The following is an 18,872-nucleotide window of genomic DNA, read 5'->3' on the forward strand; positions in this document are numbered from 1 at the left end:
GAAATTCAGCCTTTCGCGTATATACGTTTCGTATCAACAACTGACAATATTACGCGTTTGAGATGTCGGTCATCACGCCAAACAACGAAAACGACGACATCCGGTTCACATTTGAAGCGCGTCCCGTGAACAAAAGTAAGTACTAGCGTTTAGCGACGCGTCCGTCGGTCACTAACCTATCCCATAGATATTGTCTTGACGCCAATGACCAACAACAACCAATATTTCGACAGTCCAGACACCAAGGCCACCTCTCCACTAAAGATTGGCCGCAAGAGTACAGCGCCACTGCTTGAAAGCGAGGCTTCCGGTACCCCTAGGGACAGACAAGATTTTAACTATCTTTTGGAACAGTTATCGCCGATGCCGGGCACCTGGGTGGACGAGGACGACCAGAAAGAGCCGGATTTTAATGAATACGTGGGGTCTGCTGGTAGTTCGCCCCAAAGCGTGAAAGATGTTTTCATGAGCCCGTTCCAGGGAGAGCTGGATGGACAGGGCCAGGTTTCGAGTCCTGTACCCCACGCTCCTGAGTCCAAGGATAGCGACCGGCTGAGTGCGTTTGGCAAGGTGCCGATTTTGGGCAATATTCTTACAGAGTCGCTGGGAATCACGCACGAATCCGGGGCCGACGAGCAGTATGACCAAACCTCCAACACCATTCAAACAAACGAATTCCTCAACAATACGATGGACGTGTCCAACAACAGCACGAGCATGTCGCACAGCGAGGACGACTCATCTGTGTCCGAGAGTAATTTTATTGATCTTGACAAAGAAGGGTACACGTCGCCGGTGGTTGACCAGGACAAGACGCCGGTGGTGTCATCGGGTGGGTTTGCTGAGGGAGACAAGACGCCCAATAACGAGGACGCTAAGCGGTTCACGAATCCTCTGTCCTCTTCTGACGTCAGACTTTCAAGTTTCCGCAAAGCTGGCTCTCCACTGGTGGAGACTCCGATTTTGGAGGAGGAAGAGGAAGATGGCGATCATGAGGCCTCCGTTCCTACGCAGCGCCCCGAGCGGTCGCCGCAGGTACCGCTGCGCCACGCAAAATACTCAGAAATACCCAAACACCAGAGCTACTCGTCGAGCATCTATTCTGAGGTGCCAGAGTCGAATGTTGCGCCGGCCGCAAAACCTCTGGCGGTAATTCCCGAGTTTTCAGCCGAGCCTGTGCTTCCCGAGAGATCGTCTTTGCGCACAACTTCACAGCTGGCTGAACCAGAAGGATCTGCTATTCCTTCGGTGCCGTTTGCAAAAAAGGTCGCCGTTCCCCGTGAGAGCACGTCGTCGAGCCTGTACGAGCCGACACGCGCGCCGCCGGCACCCCCTGTCGAGGAACAGTCCGACAAGGTGGTGCGACGGCCCGAATTCTCGTCAACACCTAAGAAAACGCGCGTCTCGGTGAGACAGCAGTCGCTGTACCAGGATACATACAGCAAGAAATCGGTCGTCTCAAGCAACAGGGACTTTACGAATCTCGAGTCGTCGCAACAGCTGCACGAGCTCAGCACGGACGCCAGCTCAGTAGCAGACGAGGACGCAGACGAGGACGACGCATCCGCGCTGTTTGTGACGGCATTATACCCGTTCGACGCAAGCACGCTCGAGTCGAAAAACGACGCGTCGATCTGTCTCTCGTTCAACGAAAACGACATTGCCTTCACGTACTCGCTCGACGATTCTGGCTGGGGCGAGGTGACGCTGCTCAACACGCTGAAACGCGGCTGGGTGCCAATGAATTATTTCCGAGCCACTCTGTCGGAAGACCTCGAGGACGAGCCGCATCTGAGCGAGTATGCCAGACTGGCTGCATCGCGCCGACCGCTGCGCAAACTATTCCGCCACGCCGGAATGTTTCTGCTCAACCCGCAGAACAAGATGCTCTACATCAAGAGCGAGTTCAAGGGATATACTTTTGACATCCGCTACATCAACGGCATCACGCAGGGCGTGAGAACGCTGCTCAAAGAGACAGACTGCATTTCGCGGACGAGCGACATTGTGCAACGCAAGCCGATCGTGCGCAGGCTGCGCAAGAAACTGCTGCGCGATTGGTCGGACCTGATCTACAAGGCCAAAGACTTCCTCAATACCATGGACGTGAAAAAAATCGAGTATCTCCAGCTGCTCGCGTACCAGGTGCTGCAGAAGGCCATCACGTTTTTGGATGTGTGGGGGCTTGAAAGCGACGATCTCGTCAATAGAGACAAGCAGCTCATCACCTCTTCGCAGCTCGTGCCCGTGCGCTACCTGTCTGCACCGCCACGCGCTGCGCCACGTATGAACGAGCTGTACAACCATCTGATGGGCTACTTTGCGCTCATTTCAGGACGGTTGGATCTTGTGGAGTACCAGGTCAAGGGCGGCCAACTGTTGGAGAACATTGTCAGCCAGATCAACCTGCAGGTCCGCGAGCTGCAATTCATCGGCTCGCTTATAAAAACCGTCGTCCCTCCTGGCTTCAAGCTGCCCGCTGTTGCGCGTTCAAATCTTTCGACTGTCGACCAGCTCAAGCTACTGGAAACCAACAGCACAGAGCTGACCGTCGCTCTTGAAAAGTTCAACCACAACGTGCGTGTTCTGGTGGACGTGGCTTACAACCGGACGAAAAACTCTCCGATGCTGACGCGCTCGGGCACTGCCTCGTCGCGCAGCGCCCTACCAACGAAGGACATGTACTTCTACTCGAGAGAAGGCGGAGCTGTGATCAATACCGCGTGCCGTCTCGTTTATCTGGTGAGCACGTCATACAAGATTCTCAAGACGTTCTTGGCAGCTACGAAGGATTTCGAGCTGCCAAACACTCGCGAGTATCCAGATTTCCTCGAGATGAACGTGTCGCCAAAATCCTTCATCAAAATCTGCTCCACAGGGCTCATTTCTGACAAGGAGATCACCAGACAGCTGAAACAGCACAAAACTTCCCGGAGCGACAAGCGGGCATCGAAACGATTCTCAATGTTTCGTGCGGGCGACGCCGCAGACATGGAGCTCACGGCAGACGGGCTGGACTTTCTAGCGGAGGTGACTCCCGGCGACAGCACGCCGTTTATTCAGAACGACGGCACGTTCGACCAGCTGCTGGACGAGCCGACCAGCGACGTGAGCTACGAGGACGAGGTGCTCCGCGGGCCGGACAAAGAGATCTTGGGCGCGTCGTTCCGTGCACTCGTTTGTCTGCTGACCGACGAGAACAATCCGCCCGAGTACTTTTTCGTGTCGACGTTTTTCCTCACGTTCCGGATTTTCTCGCACGGCGCGGTGCTTCTGGAAGAGCTTGTCGCGCGTTTCGACGTGAACAACAGGATTATCGAAAACGACAAGAAGAATGGCACCGGCAGCCTTCACATGCATTCGTCACTCGAGTCCAAGATGAAGCATCGACGCCAGCTCGTGTGCAAGACGTTTATGCTGTGGCTGGAGAGCTACTGGAAGGCTAGGACAGACTATAACCTGCTGCCACCATTGCTGAACTTCTTCAACGAGGCCGTCAAGGAGTACCTGCCGTTGGAGGCGCACCGGTTGATCGAGACAGCATCGAAGCTGATTGGCATGCCGCCTGTAGAGACCATCAAGGACAGACTCAACTACTATAACAACATCGACAACGATTCGCAACTGGTGCCACGGAAAATCTCGCCTAAGCAGCAGCACAAACACATCTCGCGACACATCTCTAACTTCTCGTTCTCAGACCCTGCAGGCATCATGAACGATCTCGACACGTACAACTCGCTGCTGGACGACCTCGACACTTACGATTTGGAGAGAACGGCCACCAAAGGCAGTCGCCAGTCGATCAACCTCGGCTTGGCGATCGACCTCAAGAATACCGACTCCAACGTGGTGCTGCTGAGCGACAAGCAGCTCGAGTCGATCCAGAAAGTGATTTTGTCGTACAGAAACATGCTGCGCGAGCACTGGCAGCGCGAGAACATGCGGCTCGACAAGTTCGTGCCCTTGGACACGCAGACGCTGCTTGACTCGTGGTGGAAAACTGCCCAGGAGAGCTGGAAGATCCTCAACCAGGACCTGGCCCTGCTCAACTTCAACGGGCTCGAGATCGCCAAACAGCTGACCCTTATTGAGTCCAAGATGTTCTGCTCCATCAAGGCCGAGGAGCTGCTCAACCAGAACTTCACGTCCAAAAAACTGCACCTCAACCTCTCGCCAAACATCCAGCGCTCGGTGCTCTTCACCAACCTGCTGAGCGATTACGTCATCGAGAGCATCCTGCAACCGAAACTCACCATGAAACAGCGCGTGCACGCGGTCAAGTGCTGGCTCAAGATTGCGATTTCGTGCCTATACCTGCGGAACTTCAACTCACTCGCGTCGATCATGACGTCGCTGCAGAGCTTCCTGGTCACGCGGATTACGCGGATCTGGGACGGTCTCTCCGACAAGTACAAGGAGCTGTTCCAATATTTGGCGTCCATCATCCATCCCGACAAGAACTACCACGTGTACCGCGGCAAAATCCGGGACTTCTTGCTGTCCAATCTAGAAGAAAACCTCGACATTCCCACGGTGCCGTATCTTTCGCTGTTTTTGCAGGACCTGACGTTTATCGTGGACGGCAATCCAAACTACAGAGACAACACGAAATCGTTCCTGAACCAAAAGTTGATCAATGTCGACAAGTACACTAAAATCACCAAAATCATTCTTGATCTGCAAACGCTGCAAATACCTTACAAAGACACAGGCGAGCTGGGCAAGGTGTACAACAAAGACCAGAAGATCGATCTGATCAGAAGTGCCACCATCAGAAATTTGCGGCTGCAGTTGCAGGACGAGTCGCAGAGTTTCGACGATATGTTTGACATTGCCGGCGTGCCGTGCTTGCAGGAGCTGATTTTGCTTGAGATCTGGAAAGTGAAGCAGATCAACATGAAAGAAGACGACCGCAGCTGGAAGCTGAGCTGCGAGATCCAGCCGAGAGACGAGTAGCCTTACCGAGCTTTATACATTCTATTTCTTGCCTCTATTTAATTCAGTTTTTTTTGCTCACCAATGTAATTAATAGCAGAGCCAGCTTTGAAAAATTCCACCTGGTCCTCACTCATGGTGTGTTTGCAGTCGATCACAAACTCCTCTCCATTGCGTTTTGTAACCTTGACCTTCAGAATGCCGCCGTTGTTGCCGCCTTTGGCGACCAGCTCAGGCAGGCCGACGGTGGTGAGCAGGTCGGTCGAGCTGATTTTGTCGTAGTCGTTTTCGTCCGCAAACGTCAACGGCAGCATTCCCTGTTTTTTGAGGTTGGTCTCGTGAATTCTCGCAAAAGACTTGACCAAAATGATCTTTCCTCCAAGGAATCGTGGAGATAGCGCAGCGTGCTCTCGGGCTGACCCTTCTCCATAGTTGTGCTCTGCAACCACACACCAAGGAACGTTCTCGGCCTTCCATTTCATCATGAGCTCCGGAATGCCAAACGGCTTGCCGTCGAAATCGTACGCAACGTTCACCTCGCCGGTTTCCTTGTTCTGCGCGCCAATCAGAGTGTTGTACGAGATATTTTCCAAATGGCCCTTGTACTTGAGCCACACACCAGCGGCTGAGATGTGATCTGTAGTGCACTTGCCTTCAACCTTGATCAGCACCCTGGTCTGCAGCTCCTTGCCGTCCCATGGCTCAAACGGTTCCAGCAGCTGCAGTCTATCGGATTCGGGCGAAACGTTGACCGTCACTTCTGGCTTGGGCTTGGGCTCCAAAGGAGGATAGAACTCCTTTCTTCCCGCGACAAATCCCTCGGAAGGGAGTTCTTCTCCGTGAGGAGGAGCAAACTTGAACGTCTCGCCGTTCTCGAGCTTAATGCTGTCCTTCATAGGGTTGAAGTTCATGTCTCCAGAGTAAATCATGGCTGTGACAATATCCGGTGACGTGAGAAAATTCATGGTGTTTCTGTTGCCATCGTTTCTCGCACGGAAGTTTCTGTTGAATGACGTGAAAATCACATTGGTATCCTTCGGAGCAGCCTCTCCTCTGTCCCATTGGCCAATACAAGGACCGCACGCGTTGGCCAGCACTATTGCGCCGTTCTCCTCGAACGTGCTGATTAAACCGTCTCTCTCGATAGTAGCACGGATCTGCTCGGATCCTGGGGTCACAAAGAAGGGAATCTTAGGTTTTAAGCCCACCTTGGCCGCCTGTCTGATGATCGAAGCAGCACGCGACATGTCTTGGTACGATGAGTTTGTGCACGAGCCAATCAAACCGGCGGTAATGGTTTCTGGCCACTCATTCTCCTTGGTGGTTTCCTTGAGCTTGGAGATCGGCGTGGACAAATCTGGAGTGAACGGCCCGTTCACGCTGGGTTCCAGCGTGCTGAGGTCGATCTCGATTATTTGGTCATACTCACAGCCTGGATCAGCAGTCATGTACTGGTAGTTCTGGTTCACAGACTTGGCTAAGTCTGCAATTGGGCCCCTGTTCGTGGCATACAGGTATCTGACATGGGCCTCCTGCATTGGGAAGGTCGACGTCGTGGCTCCGATCTCAGCACCCATGTTACAAATGGTGGCCATACCGGTACAGCTCAAGCTTTCGACTCCTTCGCCAAAATATTCAACAATATAGCCAGTTCCTCCCCTGACGGTCAATATGCCAGCCAAATGGGTGATAACGTCCTTTGGAGAGGTCCAGCCGTTCATCCGTCCCGTCAGCTTAACACCCAGCACCTTTGGGGCCTTGAGTTCCCATGGAGTTCCAGTCAGAGCGTCCACGGCATCGGCTCCTCCAACACCGATGGCAATGGCTCCCAGACCACCAGCATTAGGAGTGTGCGAGTCGGTTCCAAGCATCATCAGACCGGGAACAGAAAAGTTCTCCAGCACGATCTGGTGGATGATGCCCGATCCTGGCCCCCAGAACTGGATCCCGTATTTTTCACCACAGCTCTGCAAGAAGTCGAAAACTTCCTGGTTGGTAGCTATGGCAGACTTGAGGTCAACGTCGGCTCCCTCCTTGCCCACAATCAGGTGGTCGCAGTGGATGGATGCAGGAACGGCAGTGGAGGTCATTCCACAGGTCATGAACTGCAAAAGCGCCATCTGAGCAGAAGCGTCCTGCATGGCGACTCTATCAGGGTTCAGCTTTAGGTACTTGTTTCCACGGATGTCTCTGGACGAAGTCGATCCAGAAAGTTCTTCTGGCTCGACCAGGTGCGCGTACAGGATTTTTTCTGCTAAGGTGAGCGGCTGGTTGTTCAAAATATGTTTGACCTTGAATAGTTTGTTGATCAATTTTTCGTATGGGGGAGTTCTAGACTCGAATCCGGCTGGAGCCTTGATCTGGCCCAACGTGGTTGCCAGATGACGGCTCAGCTTTCTACTATGGCGAACGCTGGCTCTCGAAACTAACATGATGGGGCCAAACGTCCTAGTTCCTGATCCAATAATAAATTGTGTGTTTTTCTTTAGTCATCTGGAGAAAAATTTTCCATTTTTTTTAAAGCAGATCTCGCGTCGATCGACGCGTCAGAAGAGCTTATCAAAGTAGTCTACCGGGTCGAGATCAAACAATCTCCTGCCCCCGAGCTGGATTCGCACCATCTCCCCACGCGCCATTTCCTTGATGAATGGCTGGATGTCGGTCGAAAACACGCCCTTGCTCACGCGATTGAAAATACAGCCTGGGTTCTGCTCCAGATACTCTTCCCCATCCAGATATTTCGTAGCTCGAGATCTCGATCCGATTTGGTACAGTTTGGACGAGTAAAAATCAACCGTCTGTCGATGAGCAACAGACAAATCGAATGTGGAGTCTTCCTGACTCAAAGAGTCGGTGCAGTATCTCATTTCATGGTCGTGCTCTAGTTGTTGCAACGAAGCCAGCTGTGCAACTTCCCGACTGTGTTCTTGCCTGATCTCCACCAAACCATCTTTCCTACGGTCGCAGCAGCTTCCCAGAAGCTGGAGTTGCATCAGCGAGTGGCGCAGATCATAGCCACAAAGTTGCTGTAATAAATTATCGTCAAGTTTCATGCCCATTCGAAGACCAATCAAGTCCAAATACTGCGCATGTACACTTTGGTTTGGTTGCGTAAAGCAGTACACGGTGCTCTGGTTCACAATATTTGGCGGAATTTTTGAGAGCTCCTGAGTAGTGAGCACCACTGGCCTGTATGAGTACGTCAACAACTCGGTCACCGCTGGCCAGAAATCCTTATCGTCTTCGTCGTCAATAAGATCGACATCGTCAAATAAGATGAGACCGTAGTCCTGGCTGTTTTTCACATTTTTAGTGGTGCCGATCTGTCTCAGGTGAAAATTAATACTCTTACGAGCTCTGTTCTGACTGGAGTTAAGCTCAAAGACGTGGCCATGTAATTGTTCTTTCACGATGGAATAGACTGCCGACGTCTTGCCACACCCCGTCGGGCCTTCTATTATCAGACACGGAACGAAAACCTCGTCCTCAGTCTCGTTTCCAGAATCATATGTTTCGTCCACAAGGAAACCGTCCATTTCCCCCTGTACTTTTCTCTTCCGGAGTAGCTTGGTTCTTTTTTCTGTATCGACCTTGCGTAGCTTCACAAACATATTTTTCAGCCACAGATACAGATCGGTATTCAAGGTTTGAGGTTGCAAAATATGCTGATAGTTGGACGGCCTGAACAGATCGCACCACTGAGCACTGGAGTCGCAAAATTGCTCTATGCAAAGCCGGTCAAAGGGCGCACACTGTGCCATTTGGTATTTGCGGCGCACGACATCTTCCATAGTCTCCTGGAGATGTCTATATGTATACTGAGAGCTTCTTGGCTGGCCCTTCTTGATGAGACATTTCATTAACTTGGCATGCTCTTCTTGCGAAAACGAAAACTTCTGTGCGGTGTTCTGTACTGTTGTTCTATGTTGTAATCGTAGAGAAGAATGCTGAAATATGTCGTTTTTGTCGTAAATCATAAAATCTAGTTTTCCAAGGACGGGAATGTCCATGCTTTTAGGTTTGTCTTTTCTCGCCAGTCCGCCTGAGTCCACTCGTTTTGCACGCTCGGCAACGGCGCGAAAAAACGAATTCATAAATTGCGGTTTTTCATGCCTTACAACAGCTTCTTCCTGTTCGAGATCTACCACATGCGCTGGTGTTGGCTGGAGCACATTACGGAGTTTCGTCGAGTCCATCTTCAAAGTCACTTGAAACGTCTTGGGCCTCACACGGGGGGACTGGATTGTGAACCTGCCATTCTCCAGCAACGAGTCACCAGACACTTTCGGCCGTTTTGGGAGTTTGAGTACAACATTGTGGGGATCTATGGCTCTGTGTTGTTGCTGTGGTTCTGGCAAACGCTTTTTGCGTGGGGGCATTAAAATCGAGGCTATGGAGACAGCAGGACTCGCTGTCTCTGAGGCATTCTGTTGAGTAGTTTCTGATAATGTCTGCGATTCCCGTTCATCAGCTTGAGAAGAAGTGCGACGAGCCTCATCCTTGTGCCAGAACGACCTGAATATCTCTGTAGGAGTGTTATTCATCTTCTTGCCGCCGTCGGATTCTAAGCGAGACCCAGCGTCCACTATGTTCATCAGAGACGGCAAGCTAAAAAGAGTGCTTAAACACGGTTAAAAAAATGAGCGCGTTGAGTCGATCGACTAATTCCAAGGTCTCTCGTCCATATCATAAAGTGCACCTATGCTCTGGTGTGTTCCATCCTTATTAGCTCAGTTGGTAGAGCGTTCGGCTTTTAAGGATTCCAATTCGGAAGTCGACCGAAATGTCCAGGGTTCGAGCCCCTGATGAGGAGCGCACCATTTTTTTTTTGGGGCCTCTCCAGCCTGCAGGTCATCAAATTCGAAAACGCATATTGTTTTCTTCCTGTTATTTTTGCCCCTTCTGCAACAATTCGGCTTTACAATTCTGAGCATTGTGCGTGGAAATATCGGGAGATTTGGGAAAAAAAAGAGAGGGAAACAATAGGCTTGGCATCCGTTTACATACAATGTGGCTGAGGTGTTTCTCTCGCTCCCGTCGAAAATACCAAGAAATTTTAGCCAAAGCACTATTCGAATTAAAACCATAATTGAGCAAATTTTGAACTAAGATAGGTACTATCTGAATTGCATATAAGAAGCTCTAAATGTGCTTCCAAAAAACTGAGCAAAGCACCTTGGCTTCCTCAATGCTTCAGGCGAAGGCATTCCCGTCCAAATCTAGTCTTCTCCTATTGGATGTCGGTAATTTTGTTCACCGCCACACGCAGAGCTGCATATTATCAAAAAAATCAGTGCATTTCAGGTCAGCCAATAGCGTCCAGCTTAGGGCAGCTGAAAACCTCTTATAAGTAGCATGTAATATCCTGAGCTTCTTCTTCATCACACATATACTAATTTCGTTCTGGGGAGAATGAGATTGTCAATTCTTTCTTCCGCCTTTTTTGCAGCAGCTGCTCTGGCCGAAACTCATGTTTTTAACTGGACTACCGGCTGGGGTACTGCAAACCCAGACGGTACCCTTGAAAGGCCAGTCATTACTTGTAACGGTGAATTTCCATGGCCTAATATTAGAGTCAATAAGGGTGACCGGGTCGAGGTCTACTTGACCAACGGTTTTAACAATACCAACACTACTCTTCACTTCCACGGCTTGTTCCAGCACGGATCCACGCAAATGGACGGTCCACCGCTGATTAGTCAGTGTCCAATTGCTCCTGGTGACACCATGCTGTACAATTTTACTGTTCCTGATCAGGTCGGTTCGTTCTGGTACCACTCTCACACAGAGGGTCAGTATATGGATGGTATGAGAGGTGCGTTTATCATCGAGGACCCTGATATGCCATACGATTATGACGAGGAGGTTGTCATTACCCTCAGTGAGTGGTATCATGACCTTGTTGACGAACTGACACCTAAGTTCATGAGCCTGTACAACCCAACTGGTGCAGAGCCGATTCCTCAGAATCTACTGATGAATAACACCAGAAATAACACATGGATTGTCGAGCCTAACAAGACATACTATGTTCGTCTGATTAACATCGGCGGTTTTGTGTCTCAGTACTTGTACATGGAGGACCACACGTTCACTGTCGTTGCAGTTGATGGAGTCTACGTGGAACCGAACGAGACCAGTATGCTCTACATCACCGTTGCTCAGCGCTATGATGTCCTGATTACAACCAAGAACGACACTTCTAAGAACTATGCCTTCATGCAGATGTTCGACGATACGATGCTTGATGTTATTCCCGATGATTTAGTGCTTAACGCTACCAATTATATCGTCTACGACGAAAATGCTGATCTGCCAGGACAATACATGGTCGACTCGATTGACGACTTCCTTGACGACTTCTTTCTGGTTCCGTTGGAGAAAGAAGAGTTGTACGAGGACTACGACTACCAGATTACCATCGACGTTGTGATGAACAACTTGTACGACGGTATCAACTATGCTTTCTTCAACAACATCAGCTACCATGCTCCAAAGGTGCCGACTCTTGGAACTGTCTTGTCTGCCGGCGAGAACGCTACCAATGCCTACATCTACGGTACTAACACCCACACTTTTGTCCTTCAAAAGGACGAAATTGTCGAAATTGTGCTCAACAACCAGGATACCGGTAAGCATCCGTTCCACTTGCACGGTCACGTGTTCCAGGTTGTCGAGAGAGGTCCAACGTTCCCGGACGATGCTCCTGAGCCTTACAACGAATCTGCCCCGTATACTCCGCCTGAGTACCCAATGAGAAGAGATGTTCTTTACGTGAACCCAAACTCTTACTTTGTGATCAGATTCAAGGCCGACAATCCAGGTGTCTGGTTTTTCCACTGCCACATTGAATGGCATTTGACCCAAGGTCTGGCTCTCACTTTGGTTGAGGACCCTCTTGGAATCCAGGCTAACGAGACTTTGACCGACAACTGGAAGCAAATCTGTGAAAATGTCAATGTGGCCTACACCGGTAATGCTGCTGGCAACGACAAGGACTACTTCGACCTGACCGGTCAGAACGTCCAGCCCAAGGATCTTCCTGCTGGTTTCACTGCCAGGGGTATTGTTGCCCTGGTCTTTTCCTGTATCAGTGGTATTTTGGGCTGTGTTGTCATTTTCTGGTACGGTATGGCTGATATTCCAGACATGGAAAAAAGAGTGCTTGCTGACCTTAATATTGACGAAAGGGCCTTTCTGGCTGCAGAGGACGACGAAGAAGATGCGTCTGCTGATGCCATGGGCTCTACCATCAATGCCCTTTCCAAACAAGGAACTACCCATGAGATTACTACTTCTCATTAGGTGGCTCAATGCCTGAACGATCGAGCTGGTCTCTAACTTGTGTGTGTGTTTAGAGATGGCTGATTTCATTCCAGTCGTGGGCCGTTTATTCCCCATCGAAAGACGTGTATGTGTGTGTGTGTGTTTTTCCATTGAGGGTGACTTTAACTAGTTAACTCTCTCTCCCTATCTAGTTCAACTGTGTGTGAAATTAACTGGTAGCTCGTAATTTATTAACTTAAAAATATAAATCCTAGCGGAATAGCCACCCATCTCCACCGCCTTGCTTTCTCCACCGGGGTTGCAAAACGGTGTGATTTTCTTCTATCAACAGACGCCATGCTTCGCGGATGTGGTCTGGCGTGAGCTGGTCCCTGTCATCAGGGATCTTGACTCTGTAGTTTTCGAACGTGGCAGCAGGGCCGTCAGGACGGGGTATGTCGGTCAGCTGAGGCAGGTCGTCAGTGCTTTCGTTGTTCAATTTACGTCTCTTGAGCTCGTTCTCAAGCTCTGCCAGCTCAGTCTCATACCGTTTCAGTTCGCGCTTGTACTCTAGTTGTTCCTCGACACGAGCATGATTTTGCCGTTTCTGTACTTCCTTTGCCTTCTCAACAACCTCTCCCACAAACACTTTCCCAACACCAGCCAGAATCTTTGCAAAATCCGTTCCCACATTGTAGCCAATGGCCATGTTGACCAGTTTTTTGATACCTCCCGTGTTCAGGTTGGTTCTTCGGAAATACTCGTATCGATTAATCTGCTCGGCGTCCATATTTTCCAGCAGTAACTGTTGTCGCTGATTAAGGTTCATATTGATTGAGATTTCCTCGGCATCGATTCCAAACATGTCCAACAGGTCCTCAAAGTCCTCACCATCGCTTTCGCCACGAATTCCTTCGTCCTCCTCGCGTTTCCTCTTCAGCAGCTTTTCTGCCAGTTCCACCTCCTTGTACTCCTCTAGCGGCTCCTGAAGATACTCCATACCTTTCTTCATGTCCAGCGGGACGCCGTCCTCGCCAACAGCCTGTGGTACCACCTCCTCGGAAGGCGGCTGATTGGCTTGCGAAAAGGCGCGCAGTTGTGCTCTTATTCTGGTCCGCTCTTCAGCAAGTCGTTGCATCTCATCCGCACTCATCTGACGGTTGGTAACTGGCGGTGAAACCTCTTTCACCTCCTCGATGTCGCTGTTGCTCTCGTGGTCAGACATAAACACCGTTATCAAATTATTGCACTTTTTTCCACGTCGCACGCCGATCGACGCGACAGGCCGTAATTGATAAAAAATCGTTCAGAAAGTCTTTCTCCAGAGACTTCCACCCCACATCATGTCGTCGCAAGATTTCGAACTTCGCGAGCAGGACAGATGGCTTCCAATTGCAAACGTTGCACGATTAATGAAGAACACGTTGCCAACTACGGCAAAGGTGTCGAAAGATGCGAAAGAGTGTATGCAGGAGTGTGTCTCTGAATTCATCTCCTTTATCACCAGTGAGGCCAGCGACAAGTGTTTGATGGAAAAGCGCAAGACTATCAACGGAGAGGACATTTTGTATTCGATGACGAATCTGGGTTTTGAAAATTACAGCGAAGTGCTTAAGATTTATTTGGCAAAGTATAGAGAACAGCAAGCGCTCAAACAGGAACGTGGAGAAATCAAAAGGAAGAAAGTGAGCAAGAAAAACGGTTCGATGGGTGAGATGGTTGACCAGGACGACGACGTGGAAGAGGATGGGGACAACAGCGTCAAAAAGGACGAGGATGACTATCTGGAGTACCCAGTTGACGACTCAGAGAGCAAAGAGGAACAGAAATCGCAGTTCGAAGACAACGAGTATATGCAGCAGCTGTATGAGCAGGATTACGGAGATCACTCACACTACCCTCATAACCCTCAATACCATAACACACACGAAGACGATAATGGCATAGGAGTTTCACCGCTGAAGAATGCTCGGTCGGCAGAAATTGGTTCTTCCGCCGTTTTAAAACACAGTGATCATGCTAAACTCGAAGGTACAGAGAAGGTGATTGCCACCACAGACGACGCCACTCTGTCTTTGAGCTTGAACGACAATGTGCCTGAAGCAGTTTCTGAGAGCGAGGAGCTGGCGTCCTTAGCGAACGGCCATCATGGTGAAAATGTTCTGTATCGCTACCAGGGAGGCTTCTAAGAGACTGTTTGTAATCTAGGGAGATCATCTCCAGCTGTTGTTATATATACTTCTCTATTTATCTTGTATAGTTAAACCTATTTTTCGGCTGTGCAAGCAAAACATGGGGCTCCCAGTGGAAAAGAAATTGTGAACAGATAAACATAAGCTTGATCTGATTCAAACTTCACGGGAACAGCTTTTTCCTCCCCTGTGCCAATTTTTGTCACTTTTGATGGCTGCCAACAATCAAGTTGATCAGACTCGCTATGAATACTATGACTAATCCTGAGACTGCAAACAATTTGAGGTCTGCGAAAAAGGGAGAGTCTGTTGCTGGTTTTGACCTGACCCGCGCAGCCTGTATACTAATTGCAGGGCAAACATTAATCAAGCTCATGACATTTGCAATGAACCAAATGCTGATTCAACATGTCGCACCTACGGGTCTAGGACTTTGCAGCCTCATCGAATTTGTGATCAACACTGTACTCTTTATCAGCAGAGAGCCGGTTAGGCTAGCGGTGCAGGCTATGAATACTGAATTGCAGGACTACGACCAACTCCTGGTGAACTTTTCCTACTTGCCATTGGTTTTGTGTGCTATTATTGTTGGTCCCTTTGTGTATTGGCAACTTGGTTTTGGTGGCCTTTTTCTGCACTCGTGGCACTATCAGCTCTGTCTAGTTGCTATAATAGCCTCAATGGTGCTGGAAATCCTCAGCGAGCCTTACTACAACGCTAACCAGACAAAATTGAATGTTACAAAAAGAGCAAAGATTGAAAGTTTTGCCTCCTTTGTCAAATGTGTGGTTCAGTTTTCCATCGTAATGAACGTTCGCATGAAAGCCGGGAAAGATGCCACTTTCGTGGTTGCTTACATCCTTGCACAATTCTTTTACTCGCTCACTATATTTGTATGCTATTCGAGATTTAGGCTCGCTTGGCCTCGCGTCTCGTCTACAGGTGCCTTCCTCGAGCCATCCACATGGAATTATCTGTGCTCGCTTTTTCTTCAACAAATATTCAAACAATTTCTCACCGAGGGTGACCGATTTGTGCTCAATCAATTCTTTCCGATTGTTGATCAGGGATACTACGCTATCGTTCTCAACTATGGATCATTGATGGCACGATTGTTGTTCCAGCCAATCGAGGAAACCGTCAGAATGAACACAGCAAAGCTTTTTGCCTCGAACCAGTCAGAATCATGCAAGCGGTCAAGCCTTAACAACAACGTTTACAAAGTGGCAACCGTTTACATCTACATGTTGACTTTGCTACTTTTATTTGCTCCTCGAAATACCTCATTCCTCGTCCATCACGCATTTCCAAACATGGCAGACCCTGAAAAGCTTGTCGAGGTTTTCAAAATCTACTGGTATTACCTCCCTCTACTATCCATGAATGGTATACTCGAAGCGCTCTTCAACTCGGTCTATACAGATCCACATCACGTGAGTCTGTACTCGCGACTAATGTTCGTCAATTCCGCGTGTTTCTATCTGACGTCCGCCTTCTTCATCAAACGGTTTCAGCTTGGACTTGTAGGTCTGATTTTGGCGAACTCTATCAACATGCTTACTCGGATTCTATTTTGCGCGTTTGAAGTCAAACCTTTCCTCAGCTTCAAAGGCCAAAATTACACCAAATTCCTTTACTTCTGGGCATTTTGTGCTGTAATAGTCGCCATTCAAAACAAAGTCATTGCAGGAGATACGGTCACTGCGATCCAGTTTGGTCAGGATCTTGGACTCGGACTTGTTGCCTTGGCCTTTATCGTTATGATCGAAAGCAAAAATTTATTATCTAGCAATGACTATTAGCGAACCCTGCTCCGACAGTACGGACAAGTGTTGCAGCGATTATACCACGTTCCAAAACAGTCCTGGTGAAACACATGCCGACAGCCTAACAACACTGTATCCTGAGTTATCAAGTCATCCAAACAAATGAGGCACTTGTTATTGACTATTGTTGCCGCTCTGTAATCGAAAGTTGGCAGTCTCACCAACATTGACTGGAACTGGCGAATTCTTATACATCTTCTCATGCTCTGAATCGTGAGCTTGGCGATGTTTATGACTGTGGACGTTTGATATCTAGTGCGTGAGTAATAAATAAAAAGAATCACGCATATATTAAAGAACGTTGCCTTAGAGAACATCTTCGAGAATGCTGTTTCCACAAACTGCGGCGATATGTAGTATAATGATCCAGAAGTAGCAGCACCAAGCCCTAGCTTCTTGAAGTTAGAGTAGGGAACTTGGTCTGACCTGCTTCCTATCATTAGAGCAATTGATATATGTGGAACAAGCTAGAGGTTTCTAATAAATATTCTAAAAAAATGTGCACAAGACTTTACAAAAAATAGCATGTGTAACTAAAACGCAGAAATCTTTTTTGTGTATTAGTTCTCAACGCCAAATAATCTATATAATAGCTCATGAGTCTCATGCTTGTTGACCATCAGGTTGAAATTGGAGCGTCCTTTCCAGAGAGGCAAATACATATCCTCTTTATCTTGACCTCTTTTCACTCTGACGAAGAAGCATCCTTCAGGAAAGTCGGTGATTTTTTCGATAAATTCTGGATCTACTTTGTCCTCTCTAATCTTATTCACGTTAGGGAATGTTTCGCTCAAAAGAATCTTCAGAAGGTCTAAATTGATCTCGAATGTTCTACTGCTTCCCAAATGGTCCTTCAAAATAGGCATAGCTTCGTATTGGACTCTCCAAGGACATGATTGTTGTGAGTACTCTGCTCTTTGCGAAACGAAAACTTTGACTCCTGCGTAAATCAACTTGAGTTTGGCTTCGTTCGTTTGAATAATGTTTTTCACTATTGGGGAGACAAAATAAATGGATCTCAGCGGCTCACCTGTGCCATTTCTGACTAGCATGCTGTCCTTTGGAAACGTGTCCTTCACCTCGTAAAAGTCCCAGCATTTCTTGAGCTCTGTATTGTCTTTGTCCAAAAACACAAATGGTTCTTCGTTGGCGTCCCTTGGTAATCTTTCTTTCTTCACAGCATCAATTTTTTTCTCGCCCTCGTTGCTGCTTTCCAATCTGGGTTTCTTGGCAGCAGGTTCTTCGTCCTCGTCTTTTTTATCCTCATCTGGGTTAACTTTCTCTAAAACAGTAATAAAGAAGCCTCCTGTGTTTTGATCATGCGGATACACTCTCATACAGTCCTGCAAATTGAATGTGTTAGCCTCCTCTGCAGATGGAGGGAAGACACTGTTGGGAAGACCTTCATGAATGTCTTCTTTACTTCTCTCTTCCCAGTCCTTACCAAAAACTTTCCAATGGGACACTCCGGGACGTCTTTTGAGTCCTATCAGCATGTTATCACAGTTAACAATTTTCACTTTTCCGCCCCACTTGCTCAAAGCAGCAGAAACAACGGCTTCGTTTTCGATTGGATTCAAGGAACAGGTCGAGTAAACAAGCCTACCCCCTTTTCTGAGAAGCTGTAATCCTCTCATCAGAATATTCAGTTGCAGTGAGTGCAGTCCCAAAGCGTTTCCTATTCTCCAATCTTTCCAGACAGTCAAGTTCTTTCTCATGGTACCATCTCCGGTACAAGGGACATCACACAGTATTCTGTCGAATTTAACATAATCGCCTTCTGGGGTTAGCTTCATTTTGGGGAACAGCTGGGCATCATGGTTGACAACCACCAGATTCGGGGAGTTGAGTCGTTTCACTTGATGAACAAGCATATGAGACCGTTTGTAGTCCGAATCGTTTGCAACAATGAATCCAGGCGCGTGGACTCCTTCGTTATGCAAAGCTTCAATTAATTGAGCCGTCTTGGAGCCGGGAGCTGCACACATGTCCAACACGTAATGGTGCGGTTGCACCTCCAAAAATAAAGGAGGAATCATTGAGACGGCCTCCTGTCTGGAGATGTTACCTACCTCTGTTTCGACAACAAGGAATTTCTGAGTTGATGCGTACAAGGGGTTTTTTTTCACGACAGATTTAGGCAAATCTATTTGGAAACCCAACTTTCCAGGGTACCAAGGAAACGGAAATGGAGGCTTGGAGTTCTCATCATTTGCATTGGTCAGATTTGGCATATGTTTAGTGGTGAAGAGCTCGGAAATTTCATTCGCATGTTTCTTGAAGCCGGTAATTCTGAAGGTGAGCGGTAGATCTTGCTGACAGGTCGTCTTGAACAGGTCAAACTCTTCCTCTGGGATCAGACTCTGAGCCCTATAATATCTCTCCCATTGATCATTTTTCCGCTCTATCTCCTTCCAATAACCTCTGTTCTCGCGGGTTCCAGTCTGAGCACCGGTCTTATTGCCCTTTCTTTTCCCCATTAGTGTACTGTATAGACGAGCTCTCTGAAATATTTTTTCCATAAAAATTTTTGGTCGAGCGGTCGCTCAGGTCGATCGACTTACATCAGGATCAGGATGTCTTCTCAGTCTCTTCCTGCGATAATAATCCAAACGTCTTTTCCGCTTCAGAACATCTGTCAAATCTTCCA

General features: G+C 48.5%; 8 protein-coding genes and 1 non-coding gene across 9 annotated transcripts; 5 read left to right on the forward strand and 4 right to left on the reverse strand.

The window, feature by feature from the left end:
* Positions 1-62: 62 nt before the first annotated feature.
* Positions 63-7,412, forward strand: OGAPODRAFT_75901 (uncharacterized protein; the record flags this gene model as incomplete). Its single annotated transcript, XM_018356100.1, has 2 exons — positions 63-135; positions 188-7,412. The coding sequence occupies 2 exons, from the start codon at positions 63-65 to the stop codon at positions 4,957-4,959; spliced, it is 4,845 nt and encodes a 1,614-aa protein (XP_018211236.1). The 3' UTR covers positions 4,960-7,412.
* On the reverse strand, positions 3,681-7,412 carry OGAPODRAFT_86856 (uncharacterized protein). The gene has a single exon (XM_018356850.1). It carries the CDS (start codon positions 7,368-7,370, stop codon positions 4,998-5,000), a length of 2,373 nt encoding a protein of 790 aa, XP_018211237.1. The 5' UTR covers positions 7,371-7,412; the 3' UTR covers positions 3,681-4,997.
* A 72-nt stretch (positions 7,413-7,484) lies between these two features.
* Positions 7,485-9,533, reverse strand: OGAPODRAFT_7598 (uncharacterized protein; the record flags this gene model as incomplete). The annotated part of the gene is made up of 1 exon (XM_018356110.1): positions 7,485-9,533. The coding sequence occupies one exon, from the start codon at positions 9,531-9,533 to the stop codon at positions 7,485-7,487; it is 2,049 nt and encodes a 682-aa protein (XP_018211238.1).
* A 124-nt stretch (positions 9,534-9,657) lies between these two features.
* On the forward strand, positions 9,658-9,751 carry OGAPODRAFT_t24. Its single transcript has one exon. It is a non-coding gene; the product is annotated as a tRNA-Lys (tRNA).
* A 594-nt stretch (positions 9,752-10,345) lies between these two features.
* On the forward strand, positions 10,346-12,448 carry OGAPODRAFT_16072 (uncharacterized protein). The gene has a single exon (XM_018354154.1). The coding sequence runs from the start codon at positions 10,351-10,353 to the stop codon at positions 12,241-12,243; it is 1,893 nt and encodes a 630-aa protein (XP_018211239.1). The 5' UTR covers positions 10,346-10,350; the 3' UTR covers positions 12,244-12,448.
* Positions 12,449-12,475: 27 nt separating this feature from the next.
* OGAPODRAFT_75904 (uncharacterized protein) lies at positions 12,476-13,406 on the reverse strand (the record flags this gene model as incomplete). Its single annotated transcript, XM_018356101.1, has 1 exon — positions 12,476-13,406. Exon 1 carries the CDS (start codon positions 13,355-13,357, stop codon positions 12,476-12,478), a length of 882 nt encoding a protein of 293 aa, XP_018211240.1. The 5' UTR covers positions 13,358-13,406.
* A 138-nt stretch (positions 13,407-13,544) lies between these two features.
* Positions 13,545-14,477, forward strand: OGAPODRAFT_16073 (uncharacterized protein; the record flags this gene model as incomplete). Its single annotated transcript, XM_018354155.1, has 1 exon — positions 13,545-14,477. The coding sequence occupies one exon, from the start codon at positions 13,548-13,550 to the stop codon at positions 14,391-14,393; it is 846 nt and encodes a 281-aa protein (XP_018211241.1). The 3' UTR covers positions 14,394-14,477.
* A 120-nt stretch (positions 14,478-14,597) lies between these two features.
* On the forward strand, positions 14,598-16,671 carry OGAPODRAFT_16074 (RFT1 flippase). Its single transcript, XM_018354156.1, has one exon. The coding sequence runs from the start codon at positions 14,651-14,653 to the stop codon at positions 16,196-16,198; it is 1,548 nt and encodes a 515-aa protein (XP_018211242.1). The 5' UTR covers positions 14,598-14,650; the 3' UTR covers positions 16,199-16,671.
* Positions 16,672-16,782: 111 nt separating this feature from the next.
* OGAPODRAFT_47661 (uncharacterized protein) lies at positions 16,783-18,702 on the reverse strand (the record flags this gene model as incomplete). The annotated part of the gene is made up of 1 exon (XM_018355557.1): positions 16,783-18,702. One exon carries the CDS (start codon positions 18,700-18,702, stop codon positions 16,783-16,785), a length of 1,920 nt encoding a protein of 639 aa, XP_018211243.1.
* Positions 18,703-18,872: the final 170 nt, after the last annotated feature.

This window comes from Ogataea polymorpha, assembly GCF_001664045.1.
Source record: "Ogataea polymorpha strain NCYC 495 leu1.1 chromosome Unknown OGAPOscaffold_3, whole genome shotgun sequence".
Taxonomy (NCBI): domain Eukaryota; kingdom Fungi; phylum Ascomycota; class Pichiomycetes; order Pichiales; family Pichiaceae; genus Ogataea; species Ogataea polymorpha.

What these genes read in the sequence shown, in the direction of transcription:
- OGAPODRAFT_16074 (XM_018354156.1), top strand. Translation starts at nt 14,651, where the DNA reads ATGACTAATCCTGAGACTGCAAACAATTTGAGGTCTGCGAAAAAGGGA.
- OGAPODRAFT_86856 (XM_018356850.1), bottom strand. Translation starts at nt 7,370, where the DNA reads ATGTTAGTTTCGAGAGCCAGCGTTCGCCATAGTAGAAAGCTGAGCCGT.
- OGAPODRAFT_16072 (XM_018354154.1), top strand. Translation starts at nt 10,351, where the DNA reads ATGAGATTGTCAATTCTTTCTTCCGCCTTTTTTGCAGCAGCTGCTCTG.